The sequence below is a fragment of the Anastrepha ludens genome, chromosome 3 (genome assembly GCF_028408465.1).
Source record: "Anastrepha ludens isolate Willacy chromosome 3, idAnaLude1.1, whole genome shotgun sequence".
Classification (NCBI taxonomy): domain Eukaryota; kingdom Metazoa; phylum Arthropoda; class Insecta; order Diptera; family Tephritidae; genus Anastrepha; species Anastrepha ludens.
In genome coordinates this window covers 2,066,252-2,084,768 of record NC_071499.1, presented here as the reverse complement: position 1 = coordinate 2,084,768, position 18,517 = coordinate 2,066,252, and the positions used below count along the sequence as shown (strand labels likewise).

The 18,517-nt window shown below is 38.5% G+C and overlaps 2 protein-coding genes across 6 annotated transcripts; one reads left to right on the top strand and one right to left on the bottom strand.

Moving 5' to 3' along the window:
- Nucleotides 1–1,597: 1,597 nt before the first annotated feature.
- Nucleotides 1,598–16,670, top strand: LOC128856813 (katanin p80 WD40 repeat-containing subunit B1). 2 transcript variants are annotated; one of them, XM_054092165.1, is made up of 11 exons: nucleotides 1,598–2,121; nucleotides 2,222–2,349; nucleotides 2,406–2,623; nucleotides 12,137–12,487; nucleotides 12,547–12,682; nucleotides 12,745–13,869; nucleotides 13,923–13,964; nucleotides 14,030–14,217; nucleotides 14,347–14,436; nucleotides 14,496–14,570; nucleotides 14,634–16,670. In XM_054092165.1, the coding sequence occupies exons 1-11, from the start codon at nucleotides 2,088–2,090 to the stop codon at nucleotides 14,866–14,868; spliced, it is 2,622 nt and encodes an 873-aa protein (XP_053948140.1). In that variant the 5' UTR covers nucleotides 1,598–2,087; the 3' UTR covers nucleotides 14,869–16,670. The 2 variants fall into 2 exon arrangements, with proteins under 2 accessions (XP_053948140.1, XP_053948141.1); XM_054092166.1 differs by lacking the exon at nucleotides 13,923–13,964.
- On the bottom strand, nucleotides 4,230–6,879 carry LOC128856814 (peroxisomal multifunctional enzyme type 2). Of its 4 annotated transcripts, none has more exons than XM_054092168.1 (4): nucleotides 6,663–6,879; nucleotides 6,343–6,476; nucleotides 5,484–6,260; nucleotides 4,230–5,421 (listed from the first exon to the last, which is right to left on the bottom strand). In XM_054092168.1, the coding sequence occupies exons 3-4, from the start codon at nucleotides 6,181–6,183 to the stop codon at nucleotides 4,334–4,336; spliced, it is 1,788 nt and encodes a 595-aa protein (XP_053948143.1). In that variant the 5' UTR covers nucleotides 6,184–6,260; nucleotides 6,343–6,476; nucleotides 6,663–6,879; the 3' UTR covers nucleotides 4,230–4,333. The 4 variants fall into 4 exon arrangements, with proteins under 4 accessions (XP_053948143.1, XP_053948145.1, XP_053948144.1 ...); XM_054092170.1 differs by having other exon boundaries at nucleotides 6,383–6,476; XM_054092169.1 differs by having other exon boundaries at nucleotides 6,387–6,476.
- Nucleotides 16,671–18,517: the final 1,847 nt, after the last annotated feature.

The following is an 18,517-nucleotide window of genomic DNA, read 5'->3' as shown; positions in this document are numbered from 1 at the left end:
AAATTGTCCAAACAGTTCTCTGGAACAGAAATACTTCAAGTCGGATGGTTTTGAGAGAGGTTCAGGAATCTGGAGTAAATATTTCAGAAAGAACGTTACGACGACGCTTATACGAAAATGGACTTTTTTGCAGACGACCAGCAATAAAGCCAAAACTGGCACCGTGTATCCGAGACTTCGACGCGGAATATTGGAAAAAAGTAAGTTTAAAAAAACATTTTTTTCCTTTGTCAAACAGCACTAGTAAGGAGATGTGAATATTCACACTTTTTTGTGGTTGTGTTTTTCTTCTTACAGATCATCTTCAGCGATGAATGCCGATTGGAACCGGTCACAAAAACAGCAAATTTTGTTCGCAGAAGCGCCTGAGAACGATAGCCTGAAGATTGTGTGCTTCCAAGAGTCAAACACCCCCCCAGTGTTATGGTTTGGGGCTGTATAACCTCAGAGGGACCAGGTCCGCTACATTTTGTTGAGGGAACAATGCGCTCTGTCCAGTATGTGGAGGTGCTGGAAAAGGTGTTGATTCCATATTTAGAAACCCGTAAGTGTCCGAGAAGCGACTACACCTTTATCCAAGATGAAGCTCCATGTCACATAACCAGGATGAGCATGAATTGTCTTAATTCAATGGAAATAATGGTTTTGCCATGGCCTGGCAATTTACCGGACCTTAACCCCATCAAAAATTGTTGGACATACCTCAAATCGGCAGTATACCAGTGGAATAATACCAGCAACAGCTTAAGGAAAACATCGAAGATGTGTAGTATAATGACCAAAATCTTAAGATGAAGATAACACAGTGCCTAGCCAGTATGACTCAACGAATTGCGTCCGTCTTAACAGCAAGAGGAGGAGCCTCGAAATATTAGTTTAAAATAAATATTTTTAACGTAAAAATGTCAAGAAGCCTTTAACAAAAACAAATATGTAAACGTTTTTGAATGCTTTAAAACCGTTTGCTTTTTATTCGCTTTCAAAGTTATAAATATGTAATTTTTATCATCGGTCATAATTCAAAGGCCAGGTACTGTATACAGACAAGCAAATGCAATCCGGACCGTTCCTAACTAAAGTCGTGTAGAAAATTTCACCACACAATGAACGAAGTGGAACCAGTTACAAGTATAATCTCTTAAAATTTCTGCAAATGTTGCATTTGATCTGAAATGCGGCAGAAGTCACGTACGCCATCTATAAAAAAAGTAAAATTTTGATTTCTTATTTGAATTTTTGTCTGAGTGATATTTACCGAATAATGCCAGTTAAAGTGTTGGCACAATGTAGATTTGCATATTGGATGGGCGAACTCGGTCAATAACCACTCCCATCTTACATATTAATATATTTTATATATTTAAAATTATTAATTAATATTTAAAAAGCGGCGCTAATTCAATTTACTTGAATAGGATCCCTCAATGTTTGCTTGTCGAGTGCTGTGAATATTGTAACTTAAATGTAGGGTTGGCAGCCCTTTTTTGTTACATTATTCCATTGCAATGAGCTTCATCGTATTTTTCTTTGGTTTTCAAAGGAATTGGGTGAATTGTCATTGTCCATTTTTCATTTTCTCAGAAAATGTCAGATGTTTTTGACAGTGAGTGTGAGTAGTAAACGTAAATGTAAACGTAAAAGTAAACGACGTCGACGACGACGACGACGACGACGAAGAAAAAAGAATTTTGTTTTCTTTTTTATTTTATACAAAAGAAGAAAATAAAGGTTTTGTGTTTTATTTTTATAATTGGAAAAGTATCTATGGACGTTTGTCGCGCAAATTGATACAAAAATAGAAAATTGCGTAAAAATAAAGACTGTTACGGTGACGGCGAAGAAGGGTGCGTGAAAAATTCTTGAGCTAAAATTGAGACTTGTAGAATTAGTAAACGGTAACAACGGTGACGGCACGGAGACGTAGTCGACAAATGAAACATAGCAGGGAAAGCAAACAAAAATAAAAAACATAACTTGCTTTAAAATCTCAGGAATTCTTAATTTTTGGTAGAAAGTGAAATATATTTGGTGGATTATATAGATTGAGCAGCGGTACACTGAGGAACAAGTAAAAGTGGCTGAAAGTTATGGCATTGGCTCGAAAGTTAACAGCAAAAATATGTAAGTTTGTGCCTCTGTTATGGATATAGCATATAAACCACATAAATGCCGAGGTACACAAGCTCCGATTTAACATCATTTTTCCCTTTTGTCCTCGCAGATGAGATAAAAGCTCATGACGGAAATGTTACCAGTCTTGACCTTGGTGAAACTGGTAGTGTTTTAGTCACTGGTGGTCAGGACCGTAATGTGAATTTATGGGCGATCGGTCGGGAAGAACTTTTCATGGTAAGTTGTACTCTCTGCTAAAATTAGAGTCTTCTATACAATTGGCAACTTTTCAGTCATTAACCGGACATAACAGGCCTATTGATTGTGTACGCTTTGCATATAATGATGATTTCGTCTACTCAGCAGACGATATTGGCATTATTAGACGTTGGGATCTAAACGCGCAGACCATATGCTCCACTTTGAATGGCCATATGAAAAGTGTACGCACCTTAGACTTTAATCCTTCCGGGGAATATGTGGTATCGGGCAGTAATGATACCACCGTTAGGTAAGTTTGAAAACTTAATTATAAGTAATGGAAAAATATGAACAATGTAAACTGCTGGAACGTTAAATGAATTTACTCAATTCAAAGTGGTCTTATTAAACAACTTAGAGCGACTTGTCATACTATTTAGTCATTGAAATATCGTAATTTTTCGCTAACATAACTTATTTATGTAGAAATATTTAAGATTTAAGTATACTTTGTTTCATTATTTTCGAATTCTTTTTGCACTTCAGTGTTGCATTGCATTTCAATGAAGTGCCAAACAAAGCCAAGGCACGTTTATGCGATCGTTATCGCGTAGGAGTTATCTTTGTTTGTTTTTGTGCTGTCAACTGTGGGCAGACACTTTATTTTCGTAGTTATTGAATTCTTCACTTTTTAGTCCAAAAACTAAAGTCAATCACATATCCAATCACGCTCTATTAAAATCTCGTCAATCTGCAATTAGCTACATTGATTATGGTAGAGATTCCAAATATGATATGTATGTATGTATGTACATATGTATATACATACATAATTGTATAGACGAGCCAATTAAAGCCGTTCTATTGCTCTTCATTCTCAAGCTTATATTTTACACGAGAGAAATATTCATATTTTATTGTATTTTCCGTTTGAAACCACAAAAAATATGCAGGTATGGTTTAAGATGTGAGGACAAATTAACTGCTTTTGATCGAAATACATAATATGTGTGAATGTATGCGTACATATTTGAAATTACTCCCTGCCCACGCAGCGAAGGTCTATGCCTTCTCAGCTCAGCCGCTTTTCATTGTGATTAAAATAAGATATTTCGAGCTTTGGCTGTTCGCAAGATTTTGCATACTTGTCGTCCATATGTTTACGAAATTAAATTGAAACCTTGTGACCATATTATTTCCACCAAATATGCGGATGTGTGTTGATATGAATGTAGGGGAAAAAGCGAAGTTAAATTCAGATATTTTTTACGTTTCGGTCAACTATTTAGTTTCACTTGCGCAAACTTTCATCTAAACAAGAAACGACAATTAAGCCTTGATTTTGTGACACTTTAGCTCCGCATCGTTCATTTTTTGTAATCTTGCTCGTTTATGACTGTTGTACTTATGGTTTTCATTTTAATAGTTCACAATTACGTACAATGCAAATGTACGTATGTATGTATGTACACCCCTACAAACAACTTGTTAATAAAACTACCTGGTCGTAATTGCTAATGAGTATAGTTGTAACTGGTTTGAAATAGAAATTAAGGCACTGGTATAAATTACTTCAACTGGCTTCTTTGGTTGCTTTGTAATTTACTTCGAAAGCTGTCTAGTTAGGGATCTTCTTCTTTTCGAGAATAAGGTTGTAAAGCAAGGTAGGCAGGTCAGCCTCGTATTGATATACCTACATATATTTGTATAGATAGATAGATTTTCACATAAGACGCCCGAAATTGTGCTCGACAAGTTTAATTACTTGTAATTCTTGCGAAATCAAGAAATATTTCCAATACTTTTGGCTGGGGAATTGAAATGAGTAACGAATTTTCTAACCCTAGATACTAAAATTAATTCACTTAAAAAACTGAACTTCGTACTAGCCTTTTAGGCATTGTTAGAATACTCAATTGTGTTTAAATTGAAATAATAAGAAAATACACCTTTAATATCCGTAAATACTCATAAAATATTACATTGCCTTAATTTTTATCAACTTGAGAAAATTATATTTTTACAATTTGGCCGAAGTATCCTTCAGATCAACATATCCCCCGGAAATCGCTTCTTTTCCAGTTTCCACGACAGTAGTGGTGAAGTGAATTCGTTTGGCTTCCTTCCACATATCGATCCTAAGTGTTTGGCCGGGTATGACTGGAGCTGAAAACCTAACTTTTACAGCTTTGAAAAGAACTGGATTGTTGCTGGCGTACTGTGCCAAAACCGCTCGTATTGAAAAACCCAATGAACACAAACCATGTAATATGGGTGTGTTGAAACCGGCTACTGCTGCGAAATCTGGATCAATATGTAGTGGATTCAAGTCGCCAGAGAGACGGTATAAGGCGGCTTGATCTTCGGATGTTTTATAGTAGATTGTTGAGTCGGGATTCCGTTTGGGTGCGGGCACAATGGGTATAACACCAGCAATAGGTGATTTCTTTCCTCCAAATTTACCTGCTCCGACAACAAAAATAGAGCTCTGATTTTTTACCAAAAGGCGACCTGTTTTATCATAAGTGTCACTATTTGTAACAACAAGTGCGCCAGATCCTTTGTCCATAACATCAAATACTTTGCCAACAGTGGTGAGGCTACCGCTTGTGGGTAGATCGTCAAATATTTCCAAGTACTGCTCCCCATGTAGAATGTTTGATAGGTGGGCATTTCCAGAAGGTAATGCATTGACTACAAGATTTGATGTCATACTTAGCATGAGAGCCGGCATAACAAAATATGTAGGGATTGCAGAGAATTCAGGATGGTTTTCGTATAGAAATTTAAGATCATTGCTATTTTTAACAGTTGCACCAATACCCAAAGCATAAAGAATTAAGTCCTTGCTGTTGTATTTGAATGTATCTTCAATTCCACCAAGTTTTCCCTCTTTTAAGTTTTCTAGCACTTCCAGCAGATATCCTGATGCCCGAGCGATTTCACATACGGGTTCGGCGTCTGCCATATCTGTGACCTTTGACCAAACACTTTTGACGTATTCTGGCGAGATGGTCTTTTCATCGATGGAAGTACGTAATACAATACCTTTTCCACGAACTATTTGCAATTTAGTCGCCCATCCAGCGGCACTTTCAATGTACGAACCTAAGGAAGTTTAAATTTAATCTTTTGCAAAATTTCTCAACATATTGGATTAAGCATCTTACCATTATTTTCGCACGACTCATGACACAAGTATGCTACAACAGGTGCGATCAAATGTGGTTTCAATTCATTAAAAAGTATATCTGGAAGGATACCCTCAGTCATGCGACTAGCCGCAGTTGGAATAATAACATTGCAATGAATATTATTTTTCTGACCCTCGATAGCCGCAGTATTAGCCAAACCTACGAGCCCCATTTTTGCAGCCGAATAATTGGCTTGACCAAAGTTACCATACATTCCCGAATTTGATGAGGTCATAATGATTCGCCCATAATTTTGCTTTCGCATGTACGGCCAGGCTGCTTGTGTGCACTTGAAGCTTCCTTTTAAGTGAACTGCGTGCACTAAATCCCAATCCTGATCCGTGGTTTTAGCAATGCTGCGATCACGGAGTATACCCGCATTATTCACCAGTATATCGACACGTCCGAAATTCTTAATAGCTGTTTCAATGACCTTTGCACCATCGACTACCGAATTGTAATCGGCCACAGCAGTACCCCCTCGTGCACGAATCTCATCAACTACAACATCTGCGGCACGTTTAGAAGCACCTTCACCTTGAAAACTTCCACCTAAATCGTTGACCACTACTTTTGCACCTCGCGAGCCAAAGAGCAGAGCATATTCGCGTCCCAACCCGGCTCCGGCTCCAGTAACAACCGCAACACGGCCATCGTAACGTAATTGTTCCGACATTTTCCTGTTTTTTGTGTCTGTGGAGTACTTGATGCTTTACTGGTCAGCGATGAAGTGAGCTTGATTTCGGCTTTATTCTAGAAAAATTAAAAATTTACATCTGATTACATATTTTTTGCAAGAAAGTTCAGTGACTTGATACTCAAAATGTTTATGTACCTAGTTTATGATATTGGACTGATTGCTTGCTTTAATCTACCTACATTTGCACAATAAGATACGCCTGATACTGTTTATATGAATGTATTTTCTGTGGGATTTAAAGTCCACTAACACATATAAATGCTAATTATCTGTAAAAAATGGTGCCGTGTTGCTGGTGAGCAAAGTTCGTTTTAATTGTATTGATTTATGTAAATAATAAAATGTGAAGATGTTTCAATACATTATTTTTAACAAAATTCGTGACTTCGAAGTGATAAGATAACTGCATTTTCTAAGGATAATGAAAAATTGCTAGTTCATTGCACGCAATTCACCTTGATGAGTATGTATACGCGTTACCGTTTTACTGCGCTTCTGTGATCTGTAATCAGGTTGGGGCGATAGTTACTGTGCGACTAGAAATCTACCAAAACACAATAATGATAGAACACAAGATTCTTCTATTACACCAATCTTGACACGTATTTTGCGAACCTTTGCTCCACTACAAGCACGGCGTTAAAATCAACAAATATCTGTTTCAATTTTCTCTGTCATGCCTGACGTCTGTTTGATTTTGTTTTCGTTTATTTCTTCATATTGATGGTTTGCGTCTTTGGTTAACATATTTACGCCTTTCAGTAGTGTTGCCAACTTTTGTGTTTCAAAAACCATCTAAACTTGGAAAGAAAAAGCTTTGCCACAATAAGATACCAAAGTAAATAAATTTACACGCAATGTATCATATAACGGAATAAAACAAAATTTATTTGTTCACTACGATTCTGTAAAAAATTAGTGTTTAATATTAAATATCACCAATTAAAACCAAAGTTTATTTCCGCATAATTTTCCAAGATATTTACTTCAAGTGATATTTTCAATTTTGATAAAGGTTTTTATTATCGATTGACAATTAACATCATGCGGTATATTATAATTGCCCCTATAACAATTTTCTCTTTTTAATCCGTAGTAGAAATAATTATTTCTTATTTTTAACTATCTATGAGAAATGTATGTACATTGCATTTGAGTACAGAAAAAAATCGCTAAAAAGTGCGTTAGGCGTTTTATGCTGAAAACAGTGAACACCGCACGGAATCCCTTACCGCAGTCCCTTACCGTGCACAAAAACTCACCCCCGAGAACAACTGCGTTCTTTTAATTACATATTTAATTTCATTTGGTTGGCGCTGTTTAATAATGTCAGTTTAAAGCTGGTTTTTGATGTCTATTATTGACTAAAATATAAACCAGATAACTCCAGAAAGGTAAGAGGTATTTTCCGACTTCTTCTTCTTCTTAATTGGCGCGATAACCGCTTACGCGATTTTGGCCGAGCTTAACAAAGCGCGCCAGTCGTTTCTTTCCCGTGCTAACCGGCGCCAATTGGACACACCAAGTGAAGCCAAGTCCTTCTCCACTTGATCTTTCCAACGCAGAGGAGGCCTTCCTCTTCCTCTGCTACCACCAGCTGGTACCGCATCGAATACTTTCAAAGCCGGAGCGTTTGTATCCATTCGGACGACATGACCCAGCCAACGAAGCCGCTGGATCTTTATTCGCTGGGCTATGTCTATGTCGCCGTAAAGCTCATACAGCTCATCGTTCCATCGTCTGCGATATTCGCCGTTGCCAACGTGCAAAGGTCCAAAAATCTTACGCAGAATCTTTCTCTCGAACACTCCAAGCGTCGCCTCATCGGATGTTGTCATCGTCCAAGCTTCTGCGCCATACGTTAGGACGGGCATGATGAGAGTCTTGTAGAGTGTTAGTTTTGTTCGTCGAGAGAGGACTTTACTGCTCAGTTGCCTACTTAGTCCAAAGTAGCACTTGTTGGCAAGAGAGATTCTACGTTGGATTTCAAGGCTGACATTGTTATCGGTGTTAGTGCTGGTTCCTAAATAAACGAAGTCTTTTACAACCTCGAAATTATAACTGTCTACAGTGACGTGGGTGCCGATACGCGAGTGCGCCGACTGTTTGTTTGAAGACAGGAGGTACTTCGTTTTGTCCTCGTTCACCACCAAACCCATTCGCTTTGCCTCTTTATCCAGTTTGGAGAAGGCAGAACTAACAGCGCGGTTGTTAAGGCCGATGATATCAATATCATCGGCATACGCCAACAATTGTACGCTCTTATAAAAAATTGTGCCTGAGCGATTAAGTTCTGCGGCTCGTACGATGCTCTCCAACATCAGGTTAAAGAAGTCACACGACAGCGAGTCACCCTGTCTGAAACCTTGTTTGGTATCAAACGGCTCGGAGAGGTCCTTCCCAATTCTGACGGCGCTGCTGGTGTTGAGCAACGTCATCTTACATAGCCGTATTAGTTATGCGGGGATACCAAATTCAGACATCGCGGCATACAGGTAACTCCTTTCCGTACTGTCGAAAGCAGCTTTGAAATCGACGAAAAGATGGTGTGTGTCGATTCTTCTTTCATGGGTCTTTTCCAAGATTTGGCGTATTGTGAATATTTGGTCGATGGTAGACTTTCCAGGTCTGAAGCCACACTGATAAGGTCCAATCAGTTGGTTGACGGTGGGCTTCAGCCTTTCACACAATACGCTCGCTAGAACCTTATAGGCGATATTTAGAAGACTAATCCCGCGGTAATTGGCACAAATTGTGGGATCGCCCTTCTTATGGATTGGGCAGAGCACACTTAAATTCCAATCGGCAGGCATGCTTTCATCCGACCATATTTTGCATAGGAGCTGATGCATGCACCTTACCAGCTCCTCGCCGCCATGTTTGAATAGCTCAGCCGGCAGTCCGTCGGCGCCCGCGGCTTTGTTCTTTAGCCGTGATATTGCTATTCTCACCTCGTCATGATCGGGTAACGGAACGATAATTCCGTCGTCAACGATTAGGGTATCGGGATCTTAACATTCTCTATGACATGCGCAGCTGTCACTGTTTAACAGGTTCGAGAAGTGTTCCCTCCATAATTTAAGATTGCTCTGTACGTCAGTCACCAGATCGCCGTCTTTGTTCTTACAGGAAAACGCCCCGGTCTTAAAACCTTCTGTAAGCCGCCGAACTTTCTGATAGAATTTTCGGGCGTTGTTCCTATTGGCCAGCATCTCAAGCTCCTCGCACTCACGTATTTCGGCCTCTCGTTTCTTCTGTCGGATAATACGTCTCTCTTCCTTTTTCAGCTCTCTGTAGCGATCCCACATGGCTCGCGTTGCGCCCGATCGCAGCGTGGCTCTATAGGCGGCATCTTTTCTTTCGGCGGCAGCATGACATTCCTCGTCGTACCAATTGTTTTTTCGGGCTCGCCGGAATCCGATTTCTTCTTCGGCGGCGGTACGTAGGGAACGAGAAATGTTGCTCCATTGCTCGCGCATGCCGGTGTGTTGGGCAGTGCTCTCCGAGAGCAGCAGTGAGAGTCGAGTGGCGAATCTTCTGGCTGTCTGTTGTGATTGCAGCTTTTCGATGTCGAACATTCTTTGCGTAGGTAGATGTACGTTTTTTGCTGCACAGAGGCGTGTGCGCAGTTTGGCTGCAACAAGGTAGTGATCCGAGTCGATGTTGGGTCCTCGGATCGTACGTACATCTAATACACTAGAAGTGTGTCTTCCATCTATCACAACATGATCGATCTGGTTTCGCGTTTTTCGATCAGGAGACAGCCAGGTAGCTTAGTGTATCTTTTTATGCTGGAATCTGGTGCTGCAGACTACCATGTTTCGGGCCCCGGCGAAGTCAATCAGCCTCTGTCCGTTACCGGATGTTTCGTTGTGCAGGCTGAATTTTCCGACTGTGGGACCAAAAATTTCCTCCTTGCCCACCCTGGCGTTGAAGTCGCCAAGCACGATTTTTATGTCGTGGCGGGGGCAGCGCTCATAGGAACGTTCCAAGCGCTCATAAAAGGAATCCTTGGTCGCATCGTCCTTCTCTTCCGTCGGGGCGTGGGCGCAAATTAGCGAGATGTTAAAGAATCGCGCTTTGATGCGGATTATTGCAAGACGCTCGTCCACCGGAGTGAACGACAGTACTTGGCGACGAAGTCTCTCTCCCACAACAAATCCGACACCGAATTTGCGCTCCTTTACATGGCAGCTGTAGTAGACGTCGCAAGGTCCTATGTTTTTCTTACCTTGCCCCGTCCATCGCATCTCTTGGATGGCAGTGATGTCAGCCTTTACTCTCACGAGGACATCAACCAGCCGGGCAGAGACACCTTCCCCATTAAGGGACCGGACATTCCAGGTGCATGCTCTCAAATCGTATTCCTTATTTCGTTTGCAGGGGTCGTCATCAGTGTTGGAAGTTCTCATCCGAGGCTTTGTTGCTGTTTTCATTCGGGGGCTTTTTAAGTGGCGGGTCCCAAGCCCAGCGCACAACCAGCTATGCTGGGATGCTTCGCCTTCTCACGTTAGCTCACTCCCGAACGGGTGTTCGGAAGCTAACCAGAGGATACGTGGGCTAATCCCGGACGTTGTGAGCTGCTTGAACCATATGTAGAAGAATCGTCCTGGCCACTCCCAAGTGAATGGCGATCAGTAACTTTCCCCACTTGCGTGGACTTCTACACATGGAACCATCCTCCGACTAGTCTCTTTTAATTAATTGATTTCAAAAAATTTCAGAAAAGACCGAAATTGTTAGTACACATATCGCAAAAAATGAGATACAATTTACGAGGTTTTATTAGCCGTCTAATGTTTACGTTGCTTGATACACGCTGGAGAAATATTTTTGAAATTGCCAATCTCCGAGAATGTTTATAGGTGAAAACAATTCAGGGATGTCGCAAACATCAGACCGTTAACCGGTTCTCAGCGAATTTGAAGGAATCAGCTGATTGGCTGGGGTAATCGGGGTCATGACAGTAGAGTTATATATAAATAGGAAAGTCAAAAACATACATGACGTAATAATGTTTCTGTCAGAAAGCTTTTTGCCCCCAGTATTTGCTTAAGGGGTTACATAGGTTTCGTCCGGCAAAAAGAGGCCTATTTTCAATATTTTTATGTAAAAAAATATTTATTTAATTCAAACTTTTTTCTGTGTTATAGATACATATTTAAAGAATAATTTCTGAAATTAAAAAAAAAAAAAAAAATTGAAGCTCCTCCATTGTGACGTCATTTCCGGTGACCCCTCGAAAAAAAGGTGCGTCCGCGTTATCAGCATAACTCCTGACAGGATCATCAAAAATGAAAAAAAAACAAAAATAAGTGTTTTATTTAAGACCATAAACTCATGCTTGAACGAAGGAAAAAAAAAGTAAAAATTGGAATTTCGGCAGACATTTTTCCAAAAAAATGAAAATTTCGGTGAAATTTGCTTGACATTTTGTTTTTATTTTAAATATGTAGTTGTAAATGAAAAACAAAAATCCTCCGTCCAAGCACGAGTAAATTGTATCTCGAACACCTGTGTAAAATTTCATCAAGATAGGTTGAGAACATTTGACAACCGACTTTGCAAACACGGTTCCGAGAAAAACGCGTTTAAAGTTTTGAATAACAATAAAAGTGGCTTGGAGCGCACACCTTCCAAAGGCTGTTTTCCGAAACTACATATTATTCGGATCGACTTGAAAATTTAGGATAATATTCTTGAGATGTTGTAGAAATTTATAAGCCAAAAAAAAAAAAATCGATTTTTTGAACCCATGAAACCGATGTAACCCCTTAATGGAATTATGTTAAAGTAGAGTTATCACATAAGATGTAGTACGAATTCAATAAAAATAAAAATAATGATATCGAATTTAGGATTGAAAACATTTTGCAAAATAAGTCGACAAAAGCCTCCTTTAATTGGTTGTTTTTATAAAAAATTTCAGACTGTGGGATGTCAGAAACCAAAATAGATGTATTAAGATTTACCGAGGCCATATCGCTCAGGTCAATTCAGTAAAGTTCTCGCCGGATGGATTGTGGATTGCATCTGCTGGTACAGAAGGGTCTGTAATAATCTGGGATATACGTAAAAGCAAACAAATCATGGATTTCAGTGAGCAGCCGCCAGCAGCCGCTATTACTTGTATCCAATTTCATCCCTTTGAGTTCCTATTAGCCGTTGGACGCGTTGATGGGACCGTTTGCATATACGATTTGGAGAGTCAATTGCGTATATCTCAGACCGAGAGCGAGAGCCAATTTTATGGCCATCCAATAAAATGCATTACATTCAGGTAAATTGCGAAATCAACGAAATTCCATTTGCTCTTTGCTTACAAAACGAAACTTGCAGTGAGAACGGGGAGTGTCTATTTGTGGGTACCGCAGCAGGTATTTCTGTGATTGGCTGGGAACCAGATCGCGAGTTTGACCATATAATATCCACTTGGACTGCATTGGGTGATATGAAAGTTGTTAATCGAAAATTGGTATGTCATTAAGATGGGGAATGTACTGTTGATATCCTATTATCTTAATTTTTATTTTATAGATCTGTGGTTCTTATGAACAAAGCATTGTTTCTATAAATGCACTTAGTATTGACCGAGTATTTCCATTTTACAATCCATCCAATACCACACCCGCCGCTTTCAGCCATAATTCGACTACACGAAAGAGCTTTTCGCGTGGCAGCCAGAAGTTGAGGCTTTCTATCACAGGTCCAAAGGCGTCTCGGCTGGTCGAGGAAAATGAGGATAACAGGAGTCCTAGTCTGGACGGCCATTCATCGCCGAATTTAAGTCTTGAATTGGTGGACGAATCTTTGTTGGACACTACTTCTCCGCCCCAGGCGCCGGCGTCAGCTATTTCATCATTAAATGGCATGAGTAGTAATAGTGTAAATAGCAATACATTAAACTTTGACGCGTCGTATAGGGGAATGACTCATCTGACGCATAAATCTAATACTTCTCCACCCTACAATTTTCCGTCGATTGCCTCGAGTACAGGGTATAGTTCATTTAGTGGCAACGGCATTTGCTCGCTAAATTTTGACGGGCCCAGCTCATTAAAAATGCCAGGAGAACGTGATATTTACCTCCACATGCCGATGACCAACTCATTTGCTAATGAGATTGAATATAATTTAAATGAAAGTAATCCGCCCGTCATATCAAATTATGACCATACAGAGATGGTTGAAGATTTTCCTGTAAACCAAAACAATCATCAACAGCCCAACGGACCAAATTCGGTAAGCTCAACAACAGCGACAATGGGACCAGCTCAGCAAATTCCAGCATTTAAAGGTTCGAAATCTAAAACAACAACGAGTGCACAAAAGCGCACCACTCATATAGCCATTTCAACGAGTGGTAAATCCCACACAAACTCTTCCCACCAGCAGCGCAGCAAGTTGTCCCAGGTGTCCTCGGTAAGCTCTACAGAGCTGCATAAACTGGACGACAATATGCCACTGAAAAAGTCAGCTTCGTCCCATTTTGTAAACAAGACAAAACGCGTGAATGACACACAGTCCAATCTTAACAAAGAAAACGCACGAAATAAGAATATAAGTGTGCAAATCTATGCCAAGCCACCGACACGCTCGCGTACTACATTGGAACTGCGGTCGCCGCAACGACAAGTTGCTGCTGCTCAGAGGCAAGCAAATGTAAGTTTATTGAAACAAAACTTTGGATATTTTACTTATGGTATTTATTGTAGAGATTCTCAAGTTACAATGCGGATGGCAGCACTATCACTAATGTAAGATTTTGTGGAAGGCTCTATTGCAGGCTATTAAAGAATTATATATTTTATTTATTTTGTAGATACCAGTTAACTATCGGCCGGATCCTACATTACTGACACAACCGAACATGAACCAAAAGAGTTTTGGCAATCGACAAAATATCGACGACAGTTTGGAGATACAAATGCTACTGGCGTCACATGAGCAAATCTACCAAGAGCTGAGCAACAGGCATGCCACATTGCAACTAATACGCAGCTCTACAAGGTACTAGAAGATGCATTACAATTAACTAAAAAATGCCTGTGCCACAATCACGAGGATCGGTGGCCAAGCACTCAAATTAATTTTATGCGCTTTATTTGGAAAATAATCAATAAATTTGTTATTTTACAGATCTCATGATATCATCGGCGCTTTGAAACAAGCTATAAAGACGGGTCGAACTGTGTTTGTTGATCTCTTAGGTGCGATAATGGAGAAAACGTAAGTAAAGACAGATAATCGACCCAAAGACTGTACTAATCCACTTATAATGGCTGCAGGTCGTCGTGGAATTTGGATTTGTGTCTTTTATTACTACCGGAGATCTATGAACTCTTGCAGAGCCCACACAAATTGTAAGTACAATGACAGAAATGGCCCTTCAAAGAATTTCAATATCCCGTATCTTTATTGCCTAGCCACTACACACGGGGTTGCGACACGCTCAGAGTGATCCTTTCGAACTTCTTGCCAATTATTCAAGACAACATTGATCCTTGGTCAAATATTCTAGGCGTAGATGTTTCGCGCGAGGAACGCCACCGTAAATGTATCGAATGCCAGCACTGGTTGCTCCAGATACGCAGCCTACCAGAAAGCAGCCATTTTGGTAGCACGTTGTCCCAGTTACAAAACATGATTGTCAATATTTAATGCAATCCTCTTGTGTGAAATAATTCAAGTATGCTTTGTGCCCATGTTTATGTTTCATTATTTGTTTATGGCTTCGATATTGTTAATAATTTATTGTTATGTTCGTAAAATGTAAAACAACTAGTATACATATACACGCTTCTATGTTTCAAAGTGGTCAACTAACTGTATTTTAAGTTGCATGTATGTATTTATTATTCAATGCGTTTTGTTCACCGTAGAAACACTGTTAAAAATATAACAGCACAGCGTAAATATATCGAAGAGTGTTACATCATACCATGCAGATTCTTAATATTAAGATAACGCATTTGTAATATCAAATAAACCATACACATTTTAGTTAGTAGAGGAAACACCAATTCCGAGTTTCGATTATTGAGACGGTTTTGGGATTAACGACTTTTAAAACTACTCTGGAAGTGAATTGGTTCCTCTAAATTACCGAATATATGTATTCATATTTATTTTTTTTATATGAAATTAAGATTATAATTTTTGTACAGCCTAAAAAAAATGTGATGAATGTTGGTCGAACTAAATTTGTATGTGAAGAAGCATAGATTCCATAATGCAGCTTCATATTTAAAAAGTTATGTTTTTAGGCAAGCTAAAAACTTCTCTTCAATATTAATTAGAATTTCGAAATGAAGATTGAAAAGATATGTACTTAAAATATATACATTTATACATATAAATTAACCAAATTTTTCGAACATTCCCCAATTATTTAAAAAATAATTGAAAAAAGTCCGAATGTTTCTCTTGTTTTAAGCTTCAACGTCTCCTCCTTCAAGTAAGATCCATTCGTTATTGGAAAGTGCCTTTTTAGGAGTTATGAAAGTGCACTGGAATCGTGAGTAGAATAGGATGAATGATGTCCATTTTGGAAAGTGAAAAACAATGTAATTGTAATAGTAATTTTATATGCGACTGTAATCTTAAACGAGAAATGTTTTTAATGTTCAATGTACATATACATACATATGTACATACATGTAAATGAGCATACAGATGTATTTATGCATGCAATTAAGGCACATGTATGTGCATGCGCAACGGATATACATACATACGATTATAATTAGATTGATAGCAATTAAAAGTCCTTCCATGAAAAAAAAAATCAGCAGCTGAGCGTATTGAAGCTTAAATTACGACAATGAACAATTGTTTTTGTACTCTAGCTTTAAAGTATAACTTACGTGTAGGTGTGTAAGTATATATGTATGTAGTAATAAAGTAGTCATCGAACTTTGAAATTATTTTTATACAAACGATATATGTACACACACACACATACACATATGTATGTATGTAGACTCATTAAACGAAGAATTCGCTATGTATTTGCACACATCCATAAACACATATCAACAACTAGAAACTATCTATTGGAAGTTTTCAAAATCGCACCACTCAATTGAATTTCCCGATTTCCCGTCATATAATGCCCGCAAAAACATACATACATACATGCATACATACATAATTAAATAAAAATTTGCATATTCTCAATAACACTAACATACAGATTACGAGTACTATCCAAATAATCTGCCTAAGCTTAAGGATGTGCTTCTTTCTCACTCCCTTGTACCCTTAGTATTCACTTATACACACATACATACATAGTTATATACATATTTATATAAGTTATACTAGTCCATCACTAAAAAATCCATTCAAAATGCAAACAACTCGCAAGCAATAAAGTATAATCTAATCGATAGATAAAATAATTCTTTAACAAAGTTCAAAACTATTAAACTCATTTACATAAATATGTATAAGGAAAATAATATTTTGCATTTTAATTTCGCCAGGCTATCATTTGCCTTTTAACTACCGATTTTTTACGTTTAACTAAACCATAAGTTCAGCTACAGCAAACTTACATACAAACACAGGTTCAAATGATATGAAATATGTATGTAGTGGATAACACCAATACTAATACACATTTATTTAAGCGCACTTGGACAAGCTCGAGAAATTAATTCAAATTCATAAATAAGGCCTCTTCTTTTCGCCAATCGTTTCCAAGTAGCGAATAGATGAAACAACTGGTATAAATTAACGCATATTGGCAACGCGGGAATGAAGCTACCTAAAATTACATTTGTTTGTAAAATAGGCGAATCTTGTGCGATAACTGTGTTTTTGCCGTCGCATGCAAATTTTTCGTCAAGTGTGTCGAGCAGAGAGATTGCGAACAGAGAAGTGGCGGATAGAAGAGGCCTATACATACATATATGCGTTTTAATATTCAAAAAGAGAATTAATAGTGACGCCAAGCAAATTGTTTTACTAATTTTAAACGCATCTAAGTTAATTTACGTATAAGAAAACGGTTTAATTAAAATAAATATGTAAATTTTTTTAATTAATTATAACTTACAAATTCTATTTGCAAGAAAATAAAAAAACACGTTTTTTAAATCAGAGCTTTTGTTTAAATATTACAATATATGAAGTTGCGGACATCAAAATGTGAACAGCAAAAAAAAAAATATTACAGTTTCTGCATCATTACTATTGTTGGGTGTTTTTTGAGAGCTTGAGAACTTCAAATGATAATATAAAACATAAATATTGTTGGAATGAATCTTTTTATTGTAATCTGGTAGATCAATGAAAAGGCATACCAAATTGCAAAATAAGCAGAAGATAATGGCACTACCATCGAAGTTGAATAACTGTCGAAGAAGCTTTGAGAATAATTCGCAGTAACATTTTCTGTGAATGGTGCGATGGATTTCTGTCATCTGCAAGTAAGCAACCTAGTTTTTTTGCACAAATTTTCACAAAGTTACCAGTAAATACCTAGTTCAAAAATTTCTGAAGATATATAACTTAAAAATAAAATAAATGTTGGTTGGCTATGTTTACGATGTCAGTTATTTGCACGTGATTCCTGCCACCGATTCAGGGCTATGTAACCTCTTATACACAGCAAGTGTTTCATTGTGGCAGACTTAACGAAATAATAAACTAACTTTTAGATTAGATTAGATTTGTGGGGGGTTGCACAAGTCCAAGCACTCAGTCAGTAGACCATTGTACTACACCCGGATAGATTTCAGTAGAAAGAATAGAGATAGGAAAGATAAAGGGTGGGTGGTAAGACGGATAAATTAGTTTGAGGTCACTCTTCCACAAATCTCTTGGATTAATTGATGAATTTTAAGAGATCCGGAAGAGGAAGAGTATGAACTTTATCCATACTCAGTATATCGCAACCCAATATCCTAAGTATGATTCTGGAAAATGCAGGACAGCTACAGAGAAAATGCTCTGCAGTGTCGTCATTCTCAAGACAGGATAAGCATATCGGGCTGTCTACGACCCCCATGGTAGCCAGAAGCTGACCACAGACATTGTGCCCTGTGATTACACCCACCAGTACGCTCAGGTCCTTTCTGCTGAGTTTTAGGAAAAAGGTCGCTATTTTCCTGTTTGGTTCTTTCACAAAGCACTTGGCTAATTTGCATGAGTTCAACTCAGACCAACGTCCTCTATGGGTAGACCTTATGAAGTCGTCGATCCATAGTTGAATCGATGTGGAATAGTAGAAACGGTTCAGGGCCTAGTGGCATACTTGTAGAGCCTTCATTTGCCACTTTATCAGATAACTCGTTCCCTGTAA

Excerpts from the sequence above, each read along its gene's own strand:
- LOC128856813 (XM_054092165.1), top strand. The coding sequence starts at position 2,088 with ATGGCATTGGCTCGAAAGTTAACAGCAAAAATAT. Across the intron at positions 13,965-14,029 it reads ATGGCAGCACTATCACTAAT|ATACCAGTTAACTATCGGCC; the intron begins GTAAGATTTTGT and ends TTTATTTTGTAG. Across the intron at positions 14,437-14,495 it reads GGTGCGATAATGGAGAAAAC|GTCGTCGTGGAATTTGGATT; the intron begins GTAAGTAAAGAC and ends TAATGGCTGCAG.
- LOC128856814 (XM_054092168.1), bottom strand. The coding sequence starts at position 6,183 with ATGTCGGAACAATTACGTTACGATGGCCGTGTTGCGGTTGTTACTGGA. Across the intron at positions 5,422-5,483 it reads TGAGTCGTGCGAAAATAATG|GTTCGTACATTGAAAGTGCC; the intron begins GTAAGATGCTTA and ends AAACTTCCTTAG.